The 15683-nt window shown below is 40.0% G+C and overlaps 1 protein-coding gene across 1 annotated transcript; it reads left to right on the forward strand.

The window, feature by feature from the left end:
• Nucleotides 1-3877: 3877 nt before the first annotated feature.
• lgi2a (leucine-rich repeat LGI family, member 2a) lies at nucleotides 3878-12161 on the forward strand. The gene is made up of 8 exons (XM_079865438.1): nucleotides 3878-4264; nucleotides 4440-4511; nucleotides 5290-5361; nucleotides 5747-5818; nucleotides 5904-5975; nucleotides 6361-6530; nucleotides 9854-10018; nucleotides 10098-12161. Exons 1-8 carry the CDS (start codon nucleotides 4044-4046, stop codon nucleotides 10913-10915), a joined length of 1662 nt encoding a protein of 553 aa, XP_079721564.1. The 5' UTR covers nucleotides 3878-4043; the 3' UTR covers nucleotides 10916-12161.
• Nucleotides 12162-15683: the final 3522 nt, after the last annotated feature.

Here is a 15683-nt window from a genome sequence, read left to right on the forward strand (position 1 = left end):
GTAGCGGGCTCTGGGACAGCGCTTGCAGTAGCGGGCTCTGGGACAGCGCTTGCAGTAGCGGGCTCTGGGACAGCGCTTGCAGTAGCGGGCTCTGGGACAGCGCTTGCAGTAGCGGGCTCTGGGACAGCGCCTGCAGTAGCGGGCTCTGGGACAGCGCCCTTGACTTCAGCGGCGGGTTGGAGAGCCATCACGGATTCAAGAGGAGGTAGAGACGGAGAACCAGAAGCTCCCCTCCTCCTCCTGGTCGTGGAGCGGAGACGGTAGCCAGACTGGTGACAGGAGAGGAAGGTGAAGCAGGAACCGTTACAGGAACTGGGGAGCTCAGCGCAGGCGAGGAGGACTCCGGGCAGGAAGACTCCGATGCTGACTCCCACGACGGGTGCCTTCCACGCTTACCATGAAGATTGATGGACGTGGAAGGTGTCTCAGGAGTCGCGGCGGGACTGGGTTGGTCCCCATGTGTAGCGACGGCTAGCAGACGACCCTCAGGGATCACAGGAAGTGAAGCGGGAGAAGACCTTGTAGTACTCTGCAGCTCCCTCCGAGACAGACTTGCCACCATACTGTGGAACGGGCGGCTGACCAGTCCTTCTCGTTCGGAGAGAAGGGGGGGACGTTGAGACCTGCGATGAGGTAGCTATTGACCAGGACGTCCGGCAATAAAAACCTCCTCTCTTCTACGACCTGGGCGTACTTCCTCAGGGACAGCTTACCCTGAGGAGGGAAAGGAAGCTTGCCCTCCCGGGCATCGGCGATGACTGACTGCCACCATCGTTCGGGGTCTGATGGCTGCAGAGTAGGGAAAACAGGCAAGTCAGCTGGGTTGCTTGTTCGGTGGTGCTCCGACTGACATGGAAACGGGGAAGACATTCTGTCTGCTGGGCTCCTTGTTGGCCGGTTCATTCTGTTATGATGGTGCAAGGAGAAGAACCCAAATGCAGACAGGATGCAAGTGAACTACGTTTATTACAGAAAAACAGAAAACAAAACCCACGAGGGGGCAAAACAAGACAAGATCGACTATATTAGACTAACAAGACTAGACTAAGACTCAGACAGAAAACAGAACAATAAACTAACAGCTAAGACAAGATCAAACTCTTCACAAGACTTTCAACAGATAACTCACGGTAGGTTTTCACACAATGAATGACAATGAACCGGCACAGGACAGCAAACACAAGGGGATTAAATAGGGAGAAACTAATGATAACAACAGGTGACACAGATTAATTAATAATGACTAAACAAGGGTAACAAGGGGGCGGGGTTACGTGACGAGACAACGCAAGCACACAGCCCAAACAAATGGCCATGTGCTTACACATAAAACATGGGTCTGTCATGATCCTGCCTCAAGACCAGGGAAAATTAAAGACTAGATGGCAGGATCATGACAGCTACTTGCAATATTTCTGAAAATGACTGGCCTACAGCAAGTAGCAAATCATGGTTCATGGCCTGGCGCGGATTAATGCACAGGCTTGCCTAGGCTGCAGCCTAGGGGCCCCACGTGTGCAGGGGCCTCGGATTGGCCAGACAATTTTTTTTATTTATTTTTTATTTACTTAAGCGCGAACCAGGCACGGCGCCATGATTCCAGTTTTGGATGGGCCAGACCAATTGTGGGTGGGCCTTAAATTAAAAACATTATCCAATCACTGTTTAACCTAATAAAAATTACTGACTAATAGGCCTATACTGTTATATTATCTGTGCGTATACATAATATAGATTTTAATAGCTTGATGCTCTTTAAATATTTTGTTGCATTGTAAAAAGTTTCGGTGCATGGACGGACCTATCCGCGATCGCTCTCCATGGTTCTGACCAAAGAAGAGCGCTTTGGAATCTCCATTACGCATCATCATACCTGGGCTGGGTTTCCCGATAACGCTGTCTCTTAGCGCGCTACGAAGACTCATAGGTATAACTTAACTAAAGGTATACTACCACTAAAGGTATACCATTACTAGGCGTCTTCAGGGCTATCATCCACTCGCGAGGCAGAGGCGCTGAGAGGCAGAGGCGCTGGCGCCCTCCTAGCAACGGCGCTGGTCATGCTAGCTGCGCTAGCCGCGCTAGTATCCTGGGGTGGCAGAGACGAAGATGTGCTAGGTGATGTGGATCTCAGCTCTCTTCATCTCCTGGTTGCAGCGATGACTCCGAGACTGTACGTGCGTGTTTAAGGTAGCCTACCTAAACAATGACTGTTGCAACAGGGCCGAGGGCCGGGTTAGAAAATATGTGACGTCATTGTTTTTTAATTTAATCAATGTTGATTATGAAAGTGAGCATGCAGCATGAGAAAGATATTATACATCATGAGATGCACAATGTCTGGAGACATGGAGTGGGTAAAACATGATTTTGACCACTTCATTGAATCTTGTTTTGTAGAAAGTCTCTTTTTAAAAGATTTTCGTTTTGTATAAATTGTATCTTAATTTTGATCAATGTTTTATCGACCAATTGCCTGTATTTACTAAATAAGAAGCAAATATATAGCAGACAATGTAATAAGGCGCCGACACAATCACTTGCATTGCACGTGAACTGGAGGGCGCCGAAACTCAGCTTGTGCCTCACAGATTTGAGAAATATAGGCTATCTATTATAGAAAGCTTGAAATGTCTACTTGCAAATGAAAATATTCAAAACCAAAAGAAATAGGCTATTCTCTGAATATGTCATCTGAAATGTGCATTTTTCTCTGGCGTTCATGGCGAATCCGCATCGTCAACTTCATCTTTGCAGCGACACAGAAAACACCAGTATATTAATAAATAATTAAATGTCTCCTTGCTTTTTAGACACATTCATAATCATTACTTTTACCGGTTCTTTGTGGCAAGCTTTATGCGTGCGTTCGTGCGCTTGAATGCGGCTATATGTAAACGCTCTTAGGGTATATAGCCTAAGTAATTAAATTAATACAAAGGGGCAATTTGTCCACGAATGGCTTAAATGAACAACTACTAGTCGACTAGAAAAAAATTTAGAAGCAGCCCTTATTCTACAAATTTTCGAGCCAGGCAGCAGGCCATTCTTCTGGGTTGAGCGAGCGACCCTGCGGAATGAGCGAGCGGAGCGGAATATTCAAAAATGCGCTCTCCGCTCACAAGCTCTGATCGGAACAAACCCGAACTACTGTCTGCTGAACTTGCACAGAAACATCAAAATGGACATAACCAGCTTTTTAAAATTGTTCTTAAAACTAAACATTTAGACTATTTTAGCACAAATTATGAGCTTATTGACGATTTTTTATAATTCTTGACAAAATTAGAATATATTAAAAGTTTTGTTTTTTTTTGCAGAAGAAGAAAAGTTTTGGGTGGGCCTGTTGAAAAGTGGGTGGGCCTAGGCCCGTCAGGCCCACCCATAACTGCGCCGCGAACAAAAAAAGACCCTAATTGGCCCATAAAAAAAAACAAAAAAAACAAGCAGGTTGGGTAGATGTGAATTGGCCAGCACTTGAAGGAATGTAAAGAAACACTGTAGTGTTGGCTCTCTCAATGTGTGTATGCCAGTTCACCGTAGTTGCGTGTGGACCATGTATGGCACTAAATACATTTTTAGGGGGGGCCTCACACAAAGAGCAGCCTAGGGGCCCCTGACCACCTTAATCCGCCCCTGTTCATGGCTGTAATTTACGGATGCTTCGATAGCCTATTCCGCCCAAACATCCTGTTTTATTAGGAAATACATCACCACAGAAAAAGAAAATTGAACCGTGAGTGATTTCATGGGGGCTTTGATGGTTTTTGAAATTACAAGAGGAAAAGTCTTTCGGTTCTCTAATATGGAAGAGAAAATGTCTTTTATTTTTTTATATTTTTTAGAAGGATTGCATTTCAGAATTCCTAAATGAATATTGGCCGAGAACGATATGCAGCTATAAAAGTAATCATCATCGAGGCTGTTTAACCATCATCCACCGTTATTGGGCGCCCTAATAAATAAATAAGTCGCGAGAGGAGCTCTGCAGCCGAACTGCTGATGTCAGGCGCTTCAGTGCTGCATTTCATACTGCAGGGTGGATGGCGACCGAGATCTTCTCCGGATTCACACATGCGAGCCTGACAAACAACATGCGGACTGTCGTGATTATATCGGCGCTAGTGTTATACCTGGCCCCGTTAGGGAACACGGGGAAAAGGGTTTTTAAATGTCCGTCCTCATGTAGCTGCTCCAAGGAGTCTATCATTTGCGTCGGGTCCTCGCATGTCCCGCGATCCATTCCCAACGATGTCAGTTCACTGTAAGTCACTCGTTTTTCTGTATTAGACCATTTAGTGGGTTGTATTCTTGTGCTTGAATTCAGAGCTTAGTTGGAAACAAAGAATTTGCATGACCATATTCAGTCATAGATTGCCGTTATAACATATTTTGTGTCTGAATTGCACTGAATGTCTCATATGGCCGGTGTTTTACAGGAGTATTGTGAATGGGACCTTCTCTGAGGTCAAGGAGGCGATGTTCTCACACATGCCGTCATTACAGTTACTGTAAGTGAAGCCCATCTGACTAAGCATATGTCAAATGTCTCCGATTTTTGTACAGGCATTATATTTGCTATAAACTTAAATCCACTGTCTCCTTTCGGTGATTATCTTTTCCTTTTTAGCTGAAATACAGTTTAGCTAATTGTTTTGATAAATTTACATGGTGGTAGTATCGCAAAAAGAAAAACAATAATTCTTTTACCTACGAAATTATTATGCAAATTATTTTATATAATTATTATGCAAAACCAAAAATATTTAGTTGACCATTGGATAAACTGGTTGGATAAACTGGAAATGGACTGCTTTCTGAATATTTTGACCTGTAAAAATGCATTCAGCCCTTTGAGTAAGTATCTTGCTTTAGATGCATATTGAACAATTTGCTAAACATGTTTTGCCTTCAGCTATTTAGCACTGGAATCCAGTGCTCCTCAACTAAACACATGAAGGTGACATTTGGAAGGTCTCTTTCCCCTCTATAGCTATTTAAAAAGTCAGGGGACATTTGCTCTCAGAAAGTGACAGTTTTCCTCCCGTTCCCTTTTTGACACTGAGAACATAGTGTCTTTTCCATTCTGTCATTGGCGTAATGTAGGATGTCAGCGATTTGATACACTGACTTAGGGATATAGAGAGATATGTGCCTGCCCTGGCACTCATTGAGTGAGAGGGCAAGTTTTATTTGTGTATCGAAAAAGTCCATTTAAATAGCACTGCAATGTAAACCCTCAGCCTGATAATGATCATTGGTAATGGTTGTGACTGTAAACTTTGACAGGTTGCTGAACTCCAATGCCCTCACTACAGTAAGGGATGATGCATTTTCTGGCCTTCCGCATCTTGAGTACCTGTAAGTTTTCTTTTAAGGATTAGTTATGTATATAAATGTCTATTGCAATACTGTTGCTATAGGAATGGAAGGTCTAAAGTATTTTAAGTAAACCATGTATGTGAGAGCAAGATATGTTGGGAAGCTGCAAGTCATTTCTGAAGTTCTGAATGTGTTTGTTTACATATTGAAGATATGCACACATTGAACATCTGAATGTATAATAATCAAAAATGTACTATATATATATATATAATTAAAATGCTTTTATCTTATTTTATTTACTTAATTGTATAGCATTTTTCTCACAGAGTTTACTTTATTAATGGTTCAGTTGATCATCCTGGTTCCATTTCATGTAAACTGACCATTATCTTTTACTCTTATTTCTCTCTCCATTCTTTAGGTTTATAGAAAACAACAAGATTGAGACAACATCAAAATACTCTTTCAGGGGACTTAGGGATTTGACTCATCTGTATGTTTCATTGCAATCAATTAATGTACCGCTGCCAATTATTTGAATTGTGCATTACTCTAAAGTGTTGCTGTCTCCCTCACAGGTCTTTGGCAAACAACAACATTAAAGCTTTGCCCAGAGAGCTATTCATTGATCTGGAATCATTGATAGAGTTGTGAGTCTGAACTTCTGCAAATGCTTACTTAGCATTGTAGTAGACTTTACTGAATATGATATGTTCCTTGTTTCACAGACAGGGCTTCGATTAAGCCAGGATTAGGCTTTAGTACAATTAGGACATTTAAGTAGCTTTTATAACCGTGCCTTAGTAACATGACTGGTGTGCATCTTGAGACAAAACAATGGCACTGACATATTTTAAGATCTGTCAGTGCAAGTTGCTTTCAGTTAAAAAAGCTCAGGCATGCATTTTAGTCTATCTTAAGCCTTGTCTGTGAAACTGGGGGAAAGTCTCTATATTTAAACCTACAGAAAGGGGCACAGTTTATTAATCTATTCATGCTTGTTGATTGATTTTGTTCCTATGTATTTTCTTGCAGAGACCTGAGGGGCAATGTTTTTGAGTGTGACTGCCGGGCGAAATGGTTGATGATGTGGCTAAAGAGCACGAATGCCACTGTATCAGACGTCCTCTGCGCCGGTCCTGAGGAGATGAAGGGCAAACGGCTCAATGACATGGCGAGCTTACATAACGAGTGTATCTCTACAGGTATGTGAATGAGCGTGTGTGTGCATGCTTGGTGTGTGTAAGCCTTTTCAGACTATAAATCCAATCCAGTGCTTTTTTTGTTTGTTGTTTATAACTATTCACCAGTAGAAACAATTTGGTAACATTTCTAAATGCTTGTTATAGATATATGGATTTTTGACCTGGTATTGTTTAGTCAAAATATCATAACTGGACTTTCTGATGAAACGACAGACTTCTCTCAGTTTATGTAAAGTATGCAGGACTTCTGCAACACATTTTTGCTTTTTCAATAATCTATTACACTCAGATGCACATCACAATACAGAAGAAAAGATCTGTTGCCACTTCCATTTCATCGACCTTAAAAGCCAATGGATTGGAAAACATTTACATTTATTCAATAAGAAGTTACTTTTATCCAAATAAAATAATTTTTGAAAATGCTTTTCCTCCATGTTTTGGCCTTTCATCCACACTGAGATGATGTTTTTTTCCAATGAAAATTGAGCTTTTTGAAGATGTTCTTACAAGTGGATACATTTGAAAATGCCATTTTTGCATTGTAGTGTGGACTGAAAACAATGATGCATGTTTAGTCATGTTACGCATATTGCACCATATACTGTGTGTATATATATATATATATATATATATATATATATATATATATATATACAGGTGCTGGTCATAAAATTAGAATATCATCAAAAAAGTTGATTTATTTCAAGAATTCCACTTAACAGGTGAAACTAATATATTATATAAACTCATTACATGCAAAGTGAGATATTTCAAGCCTTTATTTGTTATAATTTTGATGATTATGGCTTACAGCTTATGAAACCCACGAAATCAAAATCCCAGAAAATTAGAATATTACATGAAATCACAGAGTAATTACACAGTGATACCATGGTCATTGAACCAGGTTTTGGTTCTTTTGGCAGTGTGGGCAGGTGCAAATCCGGCTGGAAAATGAAGTCAGCATGAAGTGCTCTAAAAATGTCCTTGTAGACGGCTGCGTTGACTCTGGATTTAATAAAGCACAGTGGACCAAAGTCCTCTTTTCTGATGAGAGCAAATTTTGCATCTCATTTGGAAACCAAGGTCCCAGAGTCTGGAGGAAGAATGGAGAGGCACACAATCCAAGATGCTTGAAGTCCAGTGTGATGTTTCCACAGTCTGTGTTGGTTTGGGGAGCCATGTCATCGGCTGGTGTTGGTCCACTGTGCTGTCCACTCAACGCAGCCGTCTACCAGGACATTTCCAGAGCACTTCATGCTTCCTTCAGCAGACAAGCTTTATGGAGATGCTGACTTCATTTTCCAGCAGGATTTGCACCTGCCCACACTGCCAAAATAACCAAAACCTGGTTCAATGACCATGGTATCACTGTGTAATTACTCTGTGATTTCATGTAATATTCTAATTTTCTGGGATTTTGATTTCGTGGGTTTCATAAGCTGTAAGCCATAATCATCAAAATTATAACAAATAAAGGCTTGCAATATCTCACTTTGCATGTAATGAGTCTATATAATATATTAGTTTCACCTGTTAAGTTGAATTCTTGAAATAAATCAACTTTTTGATGATATTCTAATTTTATGACCAGCACCTGTATATATATATATATATATATATATATATATATATATATATATATATATATATATATATATATATATAGTTATAACTGTATTGTTCTGCCTGCTATTCACTTTCATAGTGTTGCTAAAGATAAATGTTACTTCATATTACATTTCATCAAAGATAACATAAAATGTACTCAAAATTGCTGTCCTGCTGCAAAACACGAGAGCAAATTCCCTTTTAAACCATACATGAAATGGCGATCCAGTGGGACCTGGAAGCACCAGTACCGTAAAACTTCAAATAATAGCCGAGTCCCAAATAGACGCCTGTCTCTTTTACACGCCTGGTGTGGCTACAGGTTTGGATAAACAAAGGCCGGTCTCAAATAGAGGCCCGGTCTGTTTTTTAGTTTCGGGTTGTATTTAATCTTCTAAAACCCGTCAGATCGTCTGTTTAAGCCAGTTCTATGGAGCAGATTGCGCACGCAAGAGAGCCCTGTGCATCTGGGCGGGAGCTGTTAGCGCAACTAAGTCAGGCAGAGTTAGCGGAGACCAGAGAGGGAAAAGTGGAGGGAGAGCGACGAGGAGGAGGAATTCGCCAATGAACTTGTAGTTGAGGATCGTGGTGATGATGATAGTGATGAATAGGGTCCTTTTGTATCACATGATTGCAGTTGTTTTACAGGGTAGCTTTCATTTCTTTGTTGAAGTGTTTCTGGCAACTAGTTCATAGGCTATAGGTTCAATATCCAGGTAATGGATATTACCGGTAACTTGTATTGTTCAGCCCATGGCTGTCACATCGTTTAGTTTTTTTATGCTGCCAATAATCTAAAAAGGGTCGCACACCGTACGAGAAGCGCAACGCTGCGTCGCGTCTATGAAAACTTGAGGTATCGCACACCGGACCGGACGTGCACTTTGTCAGTTTATGGCCAGCAATATAGTTATGTTTAAGGATATTATGGAATTAAGATCATGTCTGTACTATGTTATGATTGTACTGTACAATTAAATACAATCGTTGCTTAGTCTGCAGTCTGAATTCACTTTACCTCAGAGCGTACGTTAACTGAATGAATTGAGAATATCGCCTGAAAATCCAATAACATCAGCAATTTTCATTCAAGCAGCTTATTTCTGTAAATGAATGTAAAACTGAATGTATATTGCAGCACAGGGTGAAGTCAGTATATACATTAACAACGATTTGAGACAATGTACACTCAGAGAGAATAATGTGTTCTAATTTTAAAGACGTGGCGCTGCGCTTCTCTTCTGGTGTGCGACCCCCTTTAGACTTACGGAAATATAGTAGGCTAATTCTGACATTAACTGATTTGTTAAACACAATCGCAGATTTGGTAACCTCCTACTGTCATGCTCATCTCAACAATAAATTAAAGGCCTGTCTCATATAGATGTCTGTCTCAAATACAAGCCGGTGCAGTTCGGCGATTTGGGAAAATAAAAGCCTGGGCTATTATTTGAAGTTTTACGGTAAGTAGTTGGATATTTTAGAAGAATAGCGTGAGACCTGTATTATGTCTGGTCTCTTGGTAATCACCTCTGGGAGCTTTAATGATATTTAACACATGCACAGCATGGTGATTTAAGCCACTTTTGGAAAACACATAAAAATGCTAGTGTGGACGAAGAGTGTTTTGAAATGAAAATGGCATTTTCAAATATATCCTGATTAATGTGGACATAGCCTGAGATGTCATTTTACCATATGTTGGCCAGATTTCATTCCTCTCCACTCTGTGCCTACGGAGTCTTTGTCTGTGGACACCTTCTCCCACAAGAACGACGTGTACGTGGCCATCGCTGCTCCTAATGCAGAGAGCTGCATGGTGCTCCAATGGGACCACATCGAGATGAACTTCAGGACTTATGACAACATCACAGGTGCATTCATAGTAAAGTTATGATATTAAGGATTGTATGATGCAACAAATCTCATGCAGTGTGTTTTCTTTCATCTCAGGTCAGTCCATTGTTGGCTGCAAGTCTGTGATTATCCAGAACCAGGTCTTTGTCATTGTTGCTCAACTCTTTGGTGGTTCCCACATCTATAAGTTTGATGAAGACCAAAGCAAGTTCACAAAGTTTCAGGACATTGAGGTATCTAAGATTTCCAAACCGAATGACATCGAGGCCTTTCAGATTGGTAACGACTGGTTCTTCATCATCGCTGACAGCTCTAAGGCTGGTCTGTCCACTCTCTACAAGTGGAACGACAAGGGCTTCTACTCCTACCAGTCCCTTCATGAATGGTTTCGTGATACAGATGCAGAGTTTGTCAATTTAGATGGTAAGGCCCATCTGATCCTAGCAAGTCGTTCCCAAGTTCCGGTCATCTATCAGTGGAGCAGGAGCACTCAGAAATTTGCTTTGCAGGGTGAGATCCCTAACATGGAAGATGTAGTTGCTGTCAAAGCCTTTTGGATCAAGGAGGAGCTTTATCTGGCCATGACCCGGTACATCGGTGACTCCAAAGTCTTGCGTTGGACTGCTAAGGAGTTTTCTGAGGTTCAGGCCCTTCCTTCAAGAGGCTCCATGATCCTGCAGCCTTTTTCCTTCAAAGAGAGGAACTACCTGGCTCTGGGAAGCGACTACACCTTCTCGCAGATCTATATTTGGGATGCTGAGAAGAAGGTTTTTGAGCGTTTCAAGGAAGTCTACATCCAGGCTCCACGTTCCTTCACCGTGGTCTCCACTGACCGGAGGGACTTCGTATTTGCTTCCAGTTTTAAGGGCAACACACAGATCTATGAGCATATCATCATTGATCTGAGCCTTTGAGTGCTATTGTGGACACAGTTATTGAGGCACGTCTGCTCAGCAGCAACCCCTCCTTTGGCAGTTGGACATTTTTCTGGGCAATACAATTAGTGGGTTTTGTAATGAGAGAGACATCTGGGAAGCAAACGTAATATGGAATTATCAGGTTCATAGTAAAATAAGTATTACATCATGCATCTGTGTTGTTTTACATAGATTCTGGGAAGGCCCTGACATTTTTCTGTTGTACTATATTAGAATTGTTATGTATTATATATAACAATTCCTCAGCCCTGCTGAATCAGAGAACATTTCTGCCGAAAGTATGGTGCAAGGACTGCTTAAAAGAGTTGCACTTGTCACCTGTAACAAACTAAATCACTCTACATAACGATATATACTGTACCTTTGAGAGCCTTTCAAATCTCTGTATGCAACAGCTGATAGCATGCATGATATGGCTGCAACAACATAAAAAAAAAAAACAATCTTCAGAGCTGGCATGCAGATCGACAAGTGACACAGGTGACAAATGCAGTCCTATTATCTTTAGAAATATTAAGTAATATTTTACCTCATTGTTCACCATTTATTGAAATCATATCTCTCTTTTGGTCAATGGTCTAAGTTGTAATGTCAAGTAATTAGTCAGTTAAAAGATTCGCCTCTATCATATTTATTAGGATCTGTTCAGAGTGAAGCAAATCAAAACTTAAATTTCAGCTGTGTGGTCATTAGACAGAAATGTGGGTTTATGTGGTTGGGTATATTGAATTCAAGGATGAAGCCTTTCGTGAATGAAAAAGAGAATCTTTGCTTAAATACAGGGAAATTGTCAAAAGCATAAACCTTTAAAACCATCATACTAATTAATACAGAAAGTAACTTAATCTCATTAACTTCAACATCCATCTGACTGTCAAAGACTTATTTTTTTTGCGCTGTACAATGAATGTAAACAGTGTTTTATTTTAAAGGTGCAGTAAGCGATTTCTGAGAAACGCTGTTGAAAGTGGATCGGACCGAGCACCAAAACACACTGGTAACCAATCAGCAGTAGGGGGCGTGTCCACTCATGATGGGGGAGGAGAGAGTGTGAGCAAAAGGAAGATTTGAAGAAGGACTGTAGAAATAGAGATAGCTGAGAGACATTACAAAAGAGAAAAGGTCAGAGGAATATCACTGGGAAAAGAAGGCTTATGATCAGGCAAGAGCTTTAAGATCAGTGTTAATATTAGAAAAGCTTTCCAGCGCTGGAGAGACAGAAGCGGGAAGGCCTGAAAAATGAACGCAGAGGTTGTGTTGTCTCTGCTCCATATGTGAGTAACATTGGTTTTGCTATGTTGTTGTGATGTTAGCTATAGTAACAGGACAGGTTTGAGTAGAGGTCGACCGATTGATCAGCCGACCGATTAATCAAGCCGATTTTTGGCATTTTTTTATTATTCAGCATCGGCCGATTGTGCTGCAAATTAGGCCGATCAATAGGCAGGAGCAGCTAAGCGTTGTGGAACACGTGACATTGCCGTGGGTACCAAAACCTGGTAACGAGTCCAGCGGCTATATTATTATAGTAGCCTATTTTGTATAAATAATCTCCGATGTTATCAATTCTGTTTCTGTCCTGGAGAATTTCTCTTCCTCTGAGGCTGCGTGTGAGATGGAGCAACTCACACTCTGCAGCCATGCCTTGTTCACACACAGCTTCAGCCATGCACGCTTCTACAGGGGTGCCTCAAACACAAGCAAGAGCACCCTCTGCTGATAATGTAATAATATATTGGCAAAACAGATTTGGCAAACGCTCCCGCGCATTTGTGTTTACGCTCTGGAGAACATCAAATGAATCTGTTTTCAATGTGTTTTTGCAGTGGTGAGCAATGTAGACAATCACAGACAATGGCCAATCAGATCATCTTCACTGATCATAACGGAACTTTGTGAGATTGCGATGAACTGACAAAGCGACAGCGTTTTAGTGATTGTAAAGGGAGCGGTCTTGGCTTGCTTTTGAGGCTTCAGCATATAATCCATTGAATAAAACTATAGTTTTCCATGCTGATAAGAGGACTGACAGCCAGTTTTGTGCAATAAAACTTTATTTTTTTCCATCCAGAAGTTTATTTATTAACTCTAGATTTTTGATGACCTGTATTTAATATTTAACGTATACATATTTTTTTATTTAATTTATACAAGTGCACTGATTGGAGAGGCGTGTGTTGTTTTGTTTAATTTAAGCAGTTTTTTGTAAAACTTTGTATTACTTAACTATTAGATTTTATGATATGAAAAAAAAAAAAAAAAATCGGGCAAACATATCGGCCAAAAAAATCGACATCATATATCGGCTGCCCTGATTTCTAAATATCGGCATCGTTCAGAGAAAAACCCATATCGGTTGACCTCTAGTTTTGAGTGTCATTGTTTGTCTGGAGCTGGTGTGCTGCTGGCGACTAACAACAAACATTTGCTTATATATACTCTTGAGCACTCTATGTTCATTTTTTGTTCTTGTCGTTCATTCTTCAGCTTCAGCTATGATAAAGAGACATCCACTTGCATTGCGTGTTTGTGCATTTTGGGGACGGAGCAATGAAGGGGTGTGTGTGTGTGTGTGTGTGCTTGTTTGGGTTGATTTCAAATATCAACAGTGATTCTCAGAAATTGCTTACTGCACTTTTAAGTACTAGTGACATAAATATTGAATGTAAAACTTATTTTGATAACGTGTGTTAAAATAAGGGTGTGTTCACACTTGGCATGTTTGGTTCAATTAAAACGAACCCTTGTGTGATTGCTCTGTTTGTGTGGTTCATTTGAATAAGGGTGTGTTCATTCTTGTAGTTTGGTTCATTTGGTCTAGACCAAAAAAAGACATTTAATCCTGGTCCGCTTAGCATTCTGATTGGAATTTTTAACACTGAATAACCTCAAGATACGGAACCTAAAGGCATAGGGATACGTCTAGGGATAAGGATACAGCTTTTATGACGTAGCCTATATTTGGAGAAGGAACTTATTAAACCCAAAACAATGCTGTGTGCTGGGCTAAATGCGCTCGTTGTATGTGCATAGCCTTCATATGATGGTATTTTGGCCAGCTGAGAACTTGTGAAGAGCTTTTAAAATGTGTAAAGGAGTCAAAACAGTGACAGGAATCCCTCCATCACACACAAAAACGAAGATCTGCTGCAGGGAGATGTGGTTCTGATGCCTGTGATGAGCAACATCGTACCTATGACGAGAAAAAAAAAAACAGTAATGCGTGAGCATTCTGTCCTTTGTAGGGTCTCATCTTTCCATTTTGGTTCATTTACATGTCTTTGGTTCGTATTGCGTTCATATATCATTCGAACAGCACCAGGGTTTGTTTGGGTGTGGACCGAGACCCATCTTTTCAGCGGTCTGCTTGTTTGGTGCGCACCAGGGTTCGGGTGGCAGCCAATGTGAATGCTAAGCGAACCAGGACTAAATGTTTTATTTTTGGGGGGTCCAGACCAAATGAAGTGTGAACACACTCTAAATGTTTTTGTTTTTTTTTGTCATTCATTCATTCATTCATTCATTCATTCATACAAATGTAAACACACTAAGAACCTCTTTTCCTTACTAATTTGCTAGTTGGGATACAGAAAGAAGAACACAACCCCACATAGTTATTGCAGTCTGCAAAAGCATGATTTTCAGCTATTAATATTCAAAACATTTCAGTCTGTAAAAACTCAATAAAGAATAATTCTTACTTGATCACATAATGTCCTTATTCATATCAGTGTTAGCTTAATCTGATATGCAAAAATAGAACTTTAATTTTTGTAAATCATGACTTGTTTTTATTCTTATTTGTTGAATGTTAGGCATATATTTTAAATACTAATGTAAATAAATGCTTATGAAGACTGATTATCATTAGATTATTTATTCATAACAAAAAATTTTTTTTTTTTTAAATGAATGCTGTGTATAAAACTACATTACTCTTGGTTGCTAACATAACATATCTAGTTGGTGTTTTAAATCAATAAAGATGGTTAGCTTTCAGAAAGGCAACTGATGAAGATAATATTATTAAAGTGACTATAATAAACATTTATAATAAACATTACTGGATCAAGGCAAATGGATTTAATTGGCCGTATGCATTCATTTTGATTACATGCTATGGTCAAAAGCTTTTTTTTTTTTTTAGCCATCAGCTTCATTTGGTACATAGTCTACAGAATTACAAAGCACAGATATAGTATATTTTAGGTAGCCTACAGTTGCAATGCTGAGAAATCTTATATCATTTAATTGTTAGGATGTTATTTTGGCAAATTCATATTAAAATATAGCTGCAAACAGCGATGACGGCCCCAAGCCCCGGTGCCAATGCCATCCCGGTGGCTCCAGGACAACTGTGCATGGTGGGCAATATGCTTTTTAAGTGGATAAATGTAAAAGGACTATGTCAAAGTCATATGAATACTTAACATTTACAGTAGACAGCTGGTAACACTATGACCACGACCCAGAACAGCCACATCCATAAGATCATTCAAACTTAGATACATTTCATGTTGGATGTCAAAGGTCACTTTCAAATAAGTGCAAAGTTATCTTTTGCAGCTCAAAATTTTATCTAGAAGTCCAGTATGTATCTTAAGGTCTGTATATATTTTGTATCAACCTAATTATTAAACTAATTATATAAACTATGTTGTCAGTGCCCTACAAATGAACTGGTTCTATGCCTTTATGTTGTTATTCAAACTTATTTAAAAAGAGAAGGCTTAAGAGATTTCTT

This window comes from Squalius cephalus (assembly GCF_949319135.1).
Source record: "Squalius cephalus genome assembly, chromosome: 3".
Lineage (NCBI taxonomy): Eukaryota > Metazoa > Chordata > Actinopteri > Cypriniformes > Leuciscidae > Squalius > Squalius cephalus.

Excerpts from the sequence above, each read along its gene's own strand:
- lgi2a (XM_079865438.1), top strand. The coding sequence starts at position 4,044 with ATGGCGACCGAGATCTTCTCCGGATTCACACATGCGAGCCTGACAAAC. Across the intron at positions 4,512-5,289 it reads ATGCCGTCATTACAGTTACT|GTTGCTGAACTCCAATGCCC; the intron begins GTAAGTGAAGCC and ends AAACTTTGACAG. Across the intron at positions 5,362-5,746 it reads CTTCCGCATCTTGAGTACCT|GTTTATAGAAAACAACAAGA; the intron begins GTAAGTTTTCTT and ends TCCATTCTTTAG.